This window comes from Dipodomys spectabilis, unplaced genomic scaffold (genome assembly GCF_019054845.1).
Source record: "Dipodomys spectabilis isolate Male_0828 unplaced genomic scaffold, ASM1905484v1 ptg000297l, whole genome shotgun sequence".
Lineage (NCBI taxonomy): Eukaryota > Metazoa > Chordata > Mammalia > Rodentia > Heteromyidae > Dipodomys > Dipodomys spectabilis.
This window is the reverse complement of record NW_024870974.1, coordinates 20,854,825-20,869,580: the sequence shown is the minus strand read 5'-3', so window position 1 is coordinate 20,869,580 and position 14,756 is coordinate 20,854,825. Positions and strand designations below refer to the sequence as shown.

The 14,756-nt window shown below is 38.8% G+C and overlaps 1 protein-coding gene across 8 annotated transcripts in view; it reads right to left on the bottom strand.

Annotated features, from left to right (window-relative positions):
- Positions 1 to 14,756, bottom strand: part of Inpp4b (inositol polyphosphate-4-phosphatase type II B) — a 429,128-nt gene that overhangs the window by 101,074 nt on the left and 313,298 nt on the right. For all 8 annotated transcript variants that reach the window (XM_042701677.1, XM_042701676.1, XM_042701675.1 and 5 more), the window contains one exon: positions 3,613 to 3,790. In XM_042701677.1, coding sequence (XP_042557611.1) covers positions 3,613 to 3,790 — 178 coding nt within the window. The remainder of the gene's footprint in view (positions 1 to 3,612; positions 3,791 to 14,756) is intronic.

Sequence of the window (14,756 nt, the reverse complement as noted above, 5' to 3'; positions counted from 1 at the left end):
ACTGTGTAAAAAGAAGGAACTTGCAATCATTCATAAGATTAGAAGTGTAAATGCTGAAAACAATAGAATGTACTTCATGGAACTACAGAAGTTGAAGTTCTTATAGGATTGGGGGTATATTATCATGCTCTTATAGTATCTAAGGGTACATTATCATTTTCGATTTGTTAATCTGACTCACTCAGTTTTATTACTCATGAAGTAAATCACTGTAAAAACATTTAAATAAGAGATATTCTCTGTTAAAAAAGGATCTTGTGGGGACAGCTCACCATCACTAAGCTGTAAGCAAATGCTATCTACTATTGATATCGTTATTGCTATTACAATGTTACCAAGGACCTTGAATGTCTTGTGAAGGAAAAGCCTAGTCTTATTCTGTTCTTAGAGACAGGGACTAGAAGATAGTACATCATCAGGAAATTATTTTATTTTTACTTTTACTAAGTTGATGTGTTTAGCTTTTATTACCAATGGAATGGAATTCCAGTAGAAGGGAAGAACTTGGCTGGGTAACCTGAGACCTACCATCTGGTGCGCTGTAGCGGCAGAGATGACATGAATTGCTTTTGGATCTACACATCATCATCGACTCTGAGACTCCTTAAGTGTGCTGTTAGCAAGCTGGGTTCCTTCGTGCTCCATGTTTTTCCACAGACGTGCAGTGTAGGTCCACTTGCCAAGGAGTCCATTGCCAGCATCGCCAAGTGGCCTGGTGCCCGTACAGGCAGAGGGCAATCTCCTCACAAAACACTCAATTACTTCCTTCCACATGGCCCCTGCACTGCCTTCCACCTTCCCTGTCCCCAGAATGAGCTCGCCCAAGGACGGGAGCTCACGGGCTGCAAAACCTCCCATCTCTTCTGAAAACGACACAGAGAGACCATGCTTATTCTTTCTTGAAAGTTGTATGGATGAGGTACTGGAAAATCAACATGAAGAAACTAATTCTTAAACACACCAGTTCATGGATTAATGAACCAGGAAATGTAAATCAGAGGATTCGAAGAAGTCAAAATATAGGATGAAGCATCCTGGAGGTCACAATGTAAAATGGAGAAGATAGCTATATGTTGGTATCATGCCAAAGAACAGAGCTTAGCTGTTCTTGTTACACCAACAACAAAGGAAGGTGTCACAGCTTGGTAACCTTTATCTTATTCATATGGGGCCCGATGGCACCTTAAATATGCATTTTAAAATATAATTTTTTAAAACAGGGTTTACCAACAAAGAATGATTTTTTTCAGAATGAAACTCTGAAATTAAAAAAAAAACTTTCAGAATTATAATCCTGTTAATACCAACTTAGGTTACAACTTGTTACATCACTTAACTACATTTATTTCTTGCTCAATTCATACTTTTATTTCTAAATCATGAGTTCCTTAGCAGTCTTCAGAGATGGCAAAACTGTTAACTTGGCTGATTCTCTGAAATTGCAGGCATAGATACTTAAAAGAATGCATGATTTAGCTGGGCAATATTGGCTCATGCCTGTAATCCTAGCTACTCAGGAGGCTGAGATCTGAGGATTGCAGTTCAAAGCCAGCCTGGGGAAGGAAAGTCTATGAGACTCTTATCCCCCCAAACAAACAAACAAACAAATAAAAAAACACCAGAAACGGCACTGTGGCTCAAATGGTAGAGCTCTAGCCTTGAGCGGAAGAGCTGAGGGACAGCGCCCAGGCCCAGAGTTCAAGCCCCATGACCACCAAAAAAAAAAAAAAAAAGAAAGAATGCATGACTTACAAACTTAACTTTAAAATGATCCTCTTAGTTTCCTGGGTTGAGAGTTTTATTAGCAGACAATGCTTGTCAACTGTGTAGAACACAAAGGGCAAAAAGCTAGACCAATGCTGGACTAAAGGAGAAGGAACCCTCCTATCCCCGCCACACACATCTCCACCACCATGGCCACGTGCTGCAAACGATGCATGAAATGATGAATCCTTGCCCACTGCACAGGGAGAATATAAAGACTGCTCTGTAATCACTGCCGTGATGTGCTATTTGCTAAAATTTTCTGCTTAGATGAACGCAGAAGAAAAAAAAATATCTCACCTCATCTAAAAAATACCACAAGAGAAATGCTCCAAAATGAAATTGTATAGCACTCCACTGGGTACACAATCTTCTAGCTTACTCTTTCCGCTTCTTTCCCTTAGTGGTAAACATGTATTTGTTGACTATTACAATACTTGCATAATGCCAGGAAGTTTGTCCAACAAAAAAGAATTTTACAATTGCAAAAAGGGCAGTGTCAAAACACCCTTCTATAAAGGGTCCAGAGCTGCTTTTGTTTGGTTCCTGGGGGGTGATTCCAGCTGCCTGATTCTGTGCATTCTTTAATTCCTCAGAGCTTTGTGAAATGAAGAAAAGATGTTCCCATCAACTGTAATGACTCAATAAACAGCACACAACAGCCCATGACTGAGTAATGCCGCGGAAACCTGTGAGACTGGTCGTCTTTTCTTGCGATGAAGGCATCTGTTCTCGCTTAGAAAGACGCTGCACTTCAAATGGCCAGACCTGGACTGTCATCCTCTTCTCTTTTTATAATAGACTGGTCTAATACAATTATATATCGATTTTCTTAATAGATAATAGCTAACTTAGAAGGAGAGAAGATACTAGTGTTTCCCTGTGAGGAAAATATATGAAAATGGGCAATTTAAAATGTTAAATAAGGACAAGGTATTGTGAATACCAATGATCATATCAGAATGAGATGGATGGATGCAAGCATCTATTCTGGTTTCTATTCATCTGTGGTTCTGAGAGATGAAGAACTATTGACTAGTTCTAGAATTACTGGAGATGTTTATAGGTCAGTTTCTTCAAGGACCTATTTATTGGAAGTGTCTCATATTAAAGCAGAAGAAGTCAGAAGTTAAAGGTGAGTACACCGGTATTTCACGCCAGCATGCCTGGTTGGCTTCATGTTTAAAAAAATCAAGCCATCTTTTTTTTTGTCTTGGTTGTCTCTCATTCACACAGCTGCCCTATTTAGCTATGGACATTGATATTTAGTACCTGCTCCATGCAGGTCAGAGTGCAGTTAAAGGAGCAACTCACCTTTGGTAAAAATTAGGCACTAAGTTCTATAACATTTCAAATAATAAGTAATATTTGGAAATTTCTAGAATCTTCTATAAACTGAATTAGGATAGAAGAATGACTACACCTCTCCCCCCTACCCCGGCCTATGGCATTCATCTGAATCCACAACCAATTTCTGACTTTAAATGAAGTGACATTCTTATTTATATTGGAAATTATGTGGATGAAAATAGGTGATCATCAGAAGAAAATAATTTGCAAACATTGAATTTAATGTGTAAAGCCATGTAAATGAAAGATATCAAGGTAAAGAGAAAATATACTCTAGCCAATAACAGGTTTCATTTCCTCCTAGAAAAAAATGCTTAGTAAGATTTGCAAAAGAATAAAGCCAATTCATTTTGATCCTGTGGCAATACTTTGAAGCTTACTTTTAACCTTGACTCCTAACATTTGCAGAAGCTACGAAAGGCAATGTATGCAGAAAGCAACACCAGTGGGGATTGGAGAATTTCATTTTCCCCACGGTGGTGATGATTTGGATCTTACTTTTTCTGCAAGCAACTTTAAAGAATTCTTCAAGCTGTCTGGAGAATGCTGGCTTGCGGAATGAAGCAGTAGGTCTGCCTGGGTTGCTATCAGAGGTTGTAGTTGATTGATGTTGCTGAGAACTTCCTTTGCTTTTGCTGTGTTTTCAGGTGAATAGTAAATAAATTGGTATCCAGTACTGCAACAACAAAGATAACGGCAAGTTACACAAAAAATCAGAAAGAATTTGCAGCCCTTAATAGCAGAGGGACCATGATAAACAGATCTCCAAATGTCATTAGTTCCCATTCAATAGATAAGAGATGCTGTGGGAGAGCTTGTTTATGCACAAACACTTCTTAAGTTTTTAAGTAAGGCTAAGGAATACCAATCCAGTTCTTGCTCAATCACAGAGAAGATTCTCTATGATGGTTTAAGTATTAATATTCAAAAATTACTAATAATTCCTAAGCAACTCCAGGCCAAATAATAGAGGGGGAATCATGTGACTCTTTAGATTCAAGCCAATCTACATATAAATCCTGGCTTACCACCACTTACAAATTGGATGACCTTGAGTTACCTTCAGCTTTCTTACCATGCAAATGGGAGTCATTATGAAAAATTCTCTTAGGGGAGTAAAGTTAGAAGTATTTATATGAAGTCCCTAAAACAGTGCAGGATACAGAGCAGATGTTGAAAAAAATGTGCATCCACATGATACTGGACCAGGGCAGTAAGGGTATAAATATTAACAGCTCAGAAAGAGGGAAAATGAATTGATATCAGGTGGCCACAGATAACTTTACTAGGTAGAGAAACAACATTTAAAGCATAGGAATTCTGTTCTGTTATTTTATCACCACCTTTTTGTGTTCCTTTTGTCAGAAGTTAAAACATAGACTATTTATTATAGACTTTATGGCTTCCATCCAACTTGCTAAAAAAAACTAAACATTTCATTACTAATAAGAAAGTCATTGATTTTCATAATCTCTAAGAACAATCCTCAAACTATGAAGACATAAGATGGTCTGAAACATGGCAATCTTTAACCAGATGCATTATGGAAGAAAAAGCATGTACTGCAGTAGAAAAAGGAGAGGGCAAACACTAGCAAGAACGAAGGAAGAGGACGGCATGGTTGGTTCAATCACAAGGCTGATGCTTAGCTCTCTAACTATCCAACTGTCAAAGCATTTTTTTCACAATACATTGCAGCCTATTTTGTATAGTCATGAAATATGCCCCCTACACTTACCCGCTGATAATTCTCACAATTACATTTCTCATTTTGAAAATAAGAGAAATGAATTGGGAATGTGAATATCTAATAAGTATTCTTTCTACTCAGGTTTTTCAGAGATTCGGAGAATCTTTACAGAGATGATATTCTTTCACAAATATGTAATAAATATTTCTCCTATGTCAGTCAAAAAATTTGCAACATAATTAAAATAAATGTTCCTGGAAGTTTTACCTACTCCACCAATAGTACAAGATATCAATGAGTATTACAGGTTTAGGAAGGCTCAGGAGTACACTGCAAATCTGTGATAGACATTAAGATTTGTTCTCATGTCTTACGTGTAAACTTCAGAACATCAGAAGTTAAAATATATCCTAAAATATTTACTATACACTTTCATGCATATTAAGGCAGATGACAAATAACAATTGAGGAGAAAGGAAATGACAATTCTCATTGATAGCATCTCTATTTCTAGAACATACATCATGTGCCTGAGATCAAAGGCTACAGAATTAGACATTTCCTTGGTACTTAGGTTTCCCTGAGAGTTCAATCCCAAACTACTTGGGGTTAGGCTTATAGAAAAAGAATAGATTATCTAAAAATACTGATGTAGCACCAGGAAAGGGAGATGATGTTTTGATTCCTTAATCGACAGCAGAAAGCAGGATGGGCTGCAGGCCCAACACTGAAAGCAATGTATAGGAGCTGCACTGTGACCGTCACCTGTGCCCAGCTCTTCTGCCACTGGAGTTAACTTGCTGGTGTGGCCTTACTAAGAAGGTTCCTGTTGTCATGACTCAGGCCTGGGAACCTCCCTCAAGGCCACGTGTTCCTGTATTTGTGCTCACAGGACTTTCTGAGGACATCGCTTAGACATATTCCCACTCATTCTTTTTGACACCTGTCTCAGTTGTGCTCCTTCTTTACCTAAACCATTCTTGACAGTTCACTCTTTATTCATGAGTATTATCTTCTCCCATTATCTTCACTGAATATTCCTGGCTCTGCAGACAGTACATAGCATCCTAGAATCTCTTTTCCACTTGATCCTAACACATGCATACCCAAGATTTCTTTCTCATGTGTTATCTTCCTTACATCTAGATCGGTGGTGCTGAACATTTAGTAGGCAGAAAGCCCACTTAGGAGGTCTTGAGCATTTAGTTTTCTCAATGTTTATTTTTTTTGACCAAGCCAAGTAATTCTGCCTCCTAGGGTTATTACATTTACAGTAAATCCTCAAGAGTTTTTGGTACAAGTGGATTATTGAGCATCTTCAGTGATACTCACCACCATAGTTTGACTCAGACACCCTGGATAAATCCAGTCATGCTTCACAGTGACTCTGATCAAAAGTCTACCCATAAATGACTTTAATTTTCTCAGCATCTCTTACAAAGCTATTCTTACAGTAGCCCATCTCCATATTTTGCCTAAGTGGCTTTCGCTTCCTTCTCATTACCGTGGTCTCCTCTTTTAATGTTTCCCAACATCTTTTTATCTTTTCCTTCCTATTCCTTTCCTCACCTCAGTCGCTCTTCCATCAACTGCATGTGACATAACCCTAACTTTTGCCTCTGTGGCTCAGTCATTCTCTTCTGGAGCACTTAGGCAGAAAGCACTGATTCTTTCATGATTTCTTTAACAATGAACATCTTATACTAGAAAAGATTCACTTTCCGTGATAAAGCAGTGTTGGTATCCACAATGAAATAGCATGATATAGGAGAAAATACTGCCACCCACAAAATAATTATAAGTGTACATAAATTTCATCCACCTATTCAGTGCCTTAAGTTTAAAACATGATATACTTCAATATTTAGAGTTTCTTCAATGGAAAGTTATCACTATAATTTAATTATCTAGATAAATAGAATATTACTAAACTATTTTAAGTTGTCCGATTCTTAAATGGAATCAGCTATCAGTCAGATTAAAACAAGAAGAGAAAATATTTGCTTGGATAAGATATATAAAAGATCTAGTGAATTATGAAAAACAAAAATCGAAATTAGTTTCATATTAATTTTTCTATTAATTAAACATGAACTAATATACATTTATACTTTAACTTAGTCTATATATTTTACAACACTCTCTATATTTAAAATCATTTCAATTAGAAGATAAATCTACTCACATATGTACATTTGGTGTAACTCAGGGAACTATATTTGGAGACATAAAGAAAGGCAGCACATAGTGCAGTGAAATGCACATTCATGTTCTCTGCTAGCCAAATTACAACGAAAACAAGAATGCATACACTCTTGTTTCAGTTCCTGTGGCTGCTCTTGTTTGTCTCCCCCATCTTCCCTGATCTGTGAGCTCCAGGACCCAGCCCCTGCAACTCTGGTCTTTGGAGCTAGATGACCTTTCTCACTAGGCTCATTCCATCTTGTGGTTTAAACATGTCGGTCAGGTCCATGGTTCCTGAGAGCACCTCTCTAGCCTGGACCTGTTCTAAACTGCAGTGAAAACTGACACTCTCCTCTTGTCAGCTCCAACTCAATGTGACAGAAGAATGAAGCCCTCTTCCAGCTTCCCATTCCTAAGAGCCAGCTCTGCCACACTCTGTATCTCAGAGGATGGGGTGACTGTTCCATGAGGCTTTTGTCAACTTTGCCAGGAATCCTGCCTCTTCCTACAAAACCAACCTGGAACCCGAGGACTGGCTTCCACCTTCACCAGAGACTTCATGGTACAAGCTCATGGCAAAGATCCTGGAAAACTCCATCATCCTTTCCAACCAGAGGGATTACTGCCATGACCTACAAACTAGCAGTAGAGTTACCTACATGGGAACAAATAATTCTTGAAGATATGGAACTTCTTGATGGATGTGTTGTGTTTAGAGCAACCTCACCACAAGACCACCTCCTGGGGTGCACATTGTTACTAACCAGATTTCCCCCACAAACTGCTGAACCCATCTGCTCAACCAAGGTACTATTTTAGGCAGTGAGCTATGGGGGAAAAAGATAGCAAGTTGAAAGATGACAGGTAGGTAAAAAGGGAAAGAGAAGGGAAGAATAGGGAGGAAGGGCAGGGGCAGAAGAAGGCTGGGCTGGTGTACTGAAGAGGAAAATACTTTATAAAGTGTTGTGTCTGTGCTTCTGGGGCAGTTGAATCTCCAGAGAAAAAAAATCTAAGGACCATTTCCACTTATTTTTCCCAATCAAGTACTACTTCTAAAAAAAAAAGGTCTTTGGAATCCAGAAGTGGGGACAACGTGCTCTCAATTCTGACTGTGAAGAAAACCATGCAGGAAATAAGTGAAAATTTACACCTTAGTGCTCTTGAATATACCCTTTTGGCTTCACAGGGTTTAACCATGTGCTTCATGAAATCGTAGACGGGAAGCACACAGCTCTCTCCTTCCCTCCGTGCGCTTTCCAGCTTCCAGAAGCTGGGCTTGGAGGACACAGCCCGAGCGGAGACACTATTTCTTTTGTTTACTTACAGGCTTCACTTACATCACCAGAGGACTCACACAATCTATTCTGAAAAAGAGATTTGTTTTTAAACCTACTTTTGATTTTGTGGTCATTTTTAAAGCAGGGAGCATCCGTCGAAGCTTGATGTTAGCATTTGTCAACTGTGGCAAAGAATGTTGATTGTATGGGATGAGGCCTTCCCTTCCTTTCCGCTCACTTCGTGCCTGAAGGAAGCTTGGGTGCCCTCTCTCATCGTCACGCTGCCTCCTGCTCTCCCACTTTCTCTTTTTTTTAATATATACATTTTATTGCAAAGATACTGTACAGAGGCGTTACAGTGACCTGAGTAAGGTAATGAGCATAGTTCCCATGGAGCACTGTTACCCCCTCCTTTGTTTGTCCCCTACCATCCCTCAGAATACAGATCACAAAAATCAAACAGAGTTGTAGATAACTTGGGAACATTATACTCCTCGTGTAAATTTGGAAACTAGGAGTAATAATTGCTAAAAAAAAAAAAAAGTTATATAATTTGGCATGCCTAGAGGAAATTGCTTAGCAAAGTACACTAAACGATTCATTTATTCTAGGGGAAAAAAAAGATTCTACATGCTCTGTTAGTCTTTGAATTAGTGTGCAAAAACGAAATCTTATGCATAGACTCATCAAAAGTGAGGGTATGGAAAAACTGCCATCACAAATTCATGCAGGATTATTTACAATTTTGCAGAGCTACTTCCGTTCACGTGGCCACCTTTGGCCTAATGCTTTTCGAGCTCCATCATTCCCATTAGACAGAAGGTTGAAACCTTGCCAACACTCTTCAATTAAATGTATTTCATTCTCTCCCTACCCGAAGTGTAGCTATGAGGTGAAGCTCACCTCTTCAAGATTTGGTTTGGTGCCCGGCAGAAAAATCTCAGCAAAGTCCCTTTGGATAAGAAAAACCTGGCACACAGGTTTAGAGGAAACAGTGCTGGTGTTTACTACAATATGACCGGAACTGAGTACTGCAAACAGAATTCACAGGAGAAGGAAAACATCCCTCCAAGGAATCAAACTATAATCAACAGGAGAGATTAAATTAGCATCTCCTTCAATGTGACAAACTGCCAGCAACTGGACCCAGTTCCAGAGGAAAAAAATGGAATTGACCAGAGCTTTCAACTCATTCTCATTTCCATTGTGCCCGTGTGAGTTCATGACACTGCTGAATAGAAAATTCTATGGCAGAAGGTGCTCTTTCAGAAGGGAGAACAAAAATTGTACTGGAAGTGAATAAGAGATGAATTTTAGTTATTGACCCTGAAATTGATATTTTTAAACACATTACATTTGGGGTATTAAACCTGACTTCCAAAGAAATACAAACATATGTGTTGTTTGAAAAATGAAGAGCAATACATGTATATATTATGATATATAATATATTAATATCTCACAATGTTATGTTATATAATCATATATATTATAATATTATGATATTTTTACTATTACCTGAACTGGGTGCTACCAGTGGTAAACAACTCATAGGAGGTCAATATATATAAAATGTGTTATGTATATACACATATATACATACATATGCACATATGCATATATGTATATATGAATCTCTTGTTTAAAACAGAGAAGGAGGAAGAAGTCAGACATTCTCCAAATTTTCATGCAGACTTCAACTTTTAGAGGCTCAAGTATAAACTGCCACATTTCTATCAGCAGAATTCGTGTGTTTCCCTTAAGACTTCTTTGTTTTCCTCTTCGGCGGCTAATACTGTCTGTGGACGTCTGGAGTGGAATGTGAGGCGGTCGGTAGGTAACTAGGGTTCTCACCCAGGAAGACATTTGGCACGATGATCATTTGTGAAAGAGTACTAGTTCTGCTTTTATTCCAAATAATAACTGGCAGATGGTAAGGAATTAAAATATTTAGGGGTAATTTCTATCATTGGTCTTTTAAAATTCTTTATCTAAGCTTGTGATTTTAAATGAGGTCATGTATCTTGAAAGCATGTATAATGAAAGCATTATGGTTTTAGGCCATTTAGTGAAAGTTTTGCCTGAATCTGATCTTCCTGGTGAAATCAGAAAAGTTCACAAATATAGGTTAAGGTGGTAACTTGGCCTTTCTTTTAACCAATGCTGGAGGCAAAGAATGCATTCATCTTTTGGGGGATAGGTACTCACACTTCAGATGGTACTTAGTAAATTCCTGACACCTTTCAAAAGTAGAAGTTTGATGTTAAATTGAACACCCTGTTTTTGGTTTTTAAATAGATGAATGTGTAACTAGGTTCTTAGTTCTCCCAGAAAAATTCAAGTTTGCAGCAAGAAAACCTCTAGAAATTGTTTGATTGTACTGTTTACCTAATTGAGGCCAAGGTATCTCAGATCAAAATCCTTAGAGCTGGCCAGGCACAGTGGTTCACGCCTATAATCCTAGCTACTTAGGAGGCTGAGATCTAGGATCTCCTTTCAAAGCCACCCTGGACAAGAAAGTCCTTGTGAGACTCTTATCTCCAAATAACCAACAGAAATCTGGAAGTGGTGCCGTGGCTTGAAGTAGTAGAGCACTAACCTTGAGCACAAAGCACCTCAGGGTCAGTGCCCAGCCCCTGAGTTCAAGACCCAGGACTTACCAAAAAAAATCCTTAGGGCTTTACTCTCATATTTCTTTCCATTCTGGAACTGTCTCTCGGGTTTGAAATTCTGTAAACAAATACTTGTTTTCATAGGTTTACCTTCTTCCTAATATATATCAATTTGGCGCATCTGTTTAGCTGTTCCTATGTGATTCTTATCTTCCCACAGCTGTGTTGGTTTACAGAGAGATTGGAAGTTTGCAACCTCCCTTAAACATCAGACTTTGCCTTAATTTGCCTATGGTGCTGTGTCATAGATACAATGCTTTAAAGCTCCACAGGTGATTCTGATATGTCAGCCAGGATGAAAACCCATGTGCTGGAGTAGGACTACGTGTGAAATTTTCTCTACTGCAGTTGCCCGGACTTTGAAGTGAGAGACTCGATCTAAATTTATACATGAATTCCAGCTGAACTCCACCTATCAAATACAACACACAAAATATTCTGTAGAGCACTCAGTAAGATCCAGATCTCAAGACCAAAATTTCTTACTCAAGGAGAACACAGCCTACTATGAGAATATCAGGCAATAAAAACCTAGCGCAGCATTGCCATGACATAGTAAGGCCACAAGGAAGTTAACAACAGCAGCAAAAATACAGAGAGGGTGAGTGGATTGATTTCAGAAATCAGGAAGCACGAAGGATGACCAGGAGCCTCAAAATGAATCATGTACAGAATTTTCAGTAAGATTAGATAGTTCTGACAGAAAGGAAAGGGAGCTGGCAGGGAGCAAGAAGGGGAGAATCTGTTGTGAAAGGTCATGAAACAGGAGGAGGTGGGAATGAGTGAATCCCATTAGGACGTGGTTTGCACAGCACGTAAGAAACAACTGCAGAAGTATGCGCTGAAGGTGGGAAGGATGAAGAGAGTGCCCGCGGCCAGAGGCTGAAGGCTCGGAATGCTGATGGATGGGCAGGGCACTGAAGAGCTCCGAGCACAGAAGTAATCTACACAGATACATGCTTAAAAAGGTGGATTTTCCTAATGACCCGGAAGCTTTCAAAAATGTGTTTGCACATACGGTGACTTGTGTTATATGGATGCTCTCTCTGTCAATAGTCATTGTATTCATCCTAAATTAGATGTCTATTTTAATATAATGAGACTAACAAAACAAAACAATGAGGGGCTATCATAGGAAGGCGGACAGGAGATTAATAGGGTGAATTTAAAGTGTATTATATGTATATATAGTAATATCACAACAAAACACATTTTATAACTTTTATACGCTAAAATTCCTTAAAGATCTCAAGGAACATAAATATGGCCATTCTCAGAGAAATAGACTTCTATCTGTATATCTATATCTATTTGTCTGTCTGTCTGTCTATCTACTTACCTACCTACCTACCTACCTACCTATCTACCTACCTATCAGTCTATCTTTCCTTTGTCATTTGTCTATCTACTTAGTGTTTAACTGACAAGAACTTAAGGCAGTGGTACCAAAAGAAAGGTAAGACAACCAAACATCCTTTATTAAGGTGATTCTCTGTCTTGCACAGTGTAACTTTAAGTGCAAGACATGTTACCCAGGCAGGTTTTCTATCCTACATTCTCTCTGACTTATGTGTGCACCTTTTGCTGCTAAGAAGGCTGCAGCAAACAAATTGGCATGGTGTCATAACTCTTTAGGCAGGAAGTCTTTGCTCCAGTCAGTTCAACTTAGCCAATGGGTCTGTAACCCGCTCCACCATGGATGACCTCAGCAGGTAAAATCTGGGCCATGTTCTGTACTATGGGAATCCTTTATTTTTTTAGATCCATATTAAATTAATGTTTTAAGTATTTTATTGTAGTTTGTGAATGACATAATTAATACATGAAAAATTCACTTGCATTTCTCGCTTTTAAGTTTGATTCTACAACTTTGCATTTATTTGCAATATTCAAGAGAGAAGTAGAGGATAGTAAAGAGTTAAGACACTGCTGCAGATGTTTAAAACTTAAAATATACTGTTTGGGGACTAGCCACACAATTTAACATTTGTCTTTGCCAATAGCACGCAATGGTACTTTATAAAATTATAGGCTTATTGTATGGCTTGCATATTGATGCTTCATGTTTAACCAGATTCTGGATGTTCTGTAGACAGATTCAAATCTTCTAATTAGGTTATATGCTTTCAAATTTGATTGAAGAACATGACAAAACACAACAAAATGATTAAGTCAGTTCTAAAGGCAGGGACTTCTAGTTCCAGATAAGATGGAGTAAATGTAATCCATTTTACTTCTGCCACTAATTATAATAAGTTATGCCCAAATACTGAAGTCGTAACAAAAGACAAAAAGGTAGGACAAAGAAAGTGGTTTTGTTTTTGTTTTTTTTGGCTAGAGGGGGCAGTTTATCAGGGCTTCAGAAATAATATGACAGTGATGTCAACTTTTATCTTCTCTTTGTCCAAATTCGAACTCTAGCAATGCTCGCAAAGCAACAATATGCCAACAACAAAAACAATCTCCAAAGTTGGGGACATGGGGCTCAGTGGAATATAAATCTGCCTTTTCTGGGAGTGAGTACCAGTGGAGATGGTGCAGAAAGGAGTCAGTGAGAAACATGTCCTTCCAGTACAGCTCATGGGCAGAAACCTGTCCTCCACTCCTGTCCTATGTCAGGAAACAGAGGGCACCTTGTTCATCAGGTCTGTGTTCAACCTGAGTTCAGTGCCCATTGCCCAGAAAGATAATGGGCGCACCTCAGTCCTATGGCAGCTACCATGGGATTCCTGACCTCCCCCAGCAATAGCCACAGAGCCACTTCCCATAGCGAAAGCTTTGGGGGAAGGATGTGGAAGTGAAGATGTAACTTGAGGGAAATTCTTGGTGCTTGATGGAATGTTTCCATATGATGATCAGGGTGATGGTTTCTCTATTTCATACTTAAGATATAACTTCATAGAAATATTTTCCTTCCACAATAGAAAGTAAGTAAGAGTCTGGAGAAATAGAAATAAGAACTACAGCTGAGCTAACAGTATTATAATAAGATCAATTTCCTGAAGAAAGTATATATATTATATAATAGCATGTTAGTTATTCACTCCTAACTCATTTTCAGTGCTTTTAATCTGAACACCTGGTCACTAAAAAAATGTTATATGTGATCAATGAGATCCTTCTTTTAAAAGACTTCTTGTTTTGCAACTGAAGTAGATTTTTCTCATACAATTACAAAACTAACTGTAACTGAAGAATGAGGATTTTCTCTTAATTCTGACATTTAATGTTCTTAGTCCAAGGAAAGCAACTACTGAAAAGTTATTCTTCACCCATGCAAACGTTCCTTATGCTCTACCTGAGTGTAGCCACAGTTAGAGAACTCTAGAGAGTAAGCACTGCGGGGTGGGGCATAAGGAGGGGCTGGATGGCAAAGCAAAGGGTTTATACAGCAGTGTTTGAGAGTGAGTAGAGAATGGGAACATCAGAACTATACACAATGTCAATACTGTGCCTAAGGAATAGAAAGATTGCTCGGTTAACATCATGACTTCAATGGTAGATTTCTCCTTTTCAAGGGGCACAGCCAAAGATGGGGCAGGCATTAACTGTCCTGCCTCCGACCACAGTGGATCCAACGGGACCCAGGCTTTCCATGAAATGTCTTTGTTGCCACAGTCAAATTAGATAATGTTGCCCCTTAAATCTCTGTTCCTCAGCCAGCAGTGGCTGAACACAGCAGTGGCCACATGGTGGAATGGATTAACCCCTCCCCTCCTGGGAAAGGGGTTTTCAGGACAACGTGTAGTGGCCCAGCAAGGCTCACTGCGCCTTTCGGGAGTTCGTTGAGTCAAATTTCTTTTCTGAGTAGTTTCAAGA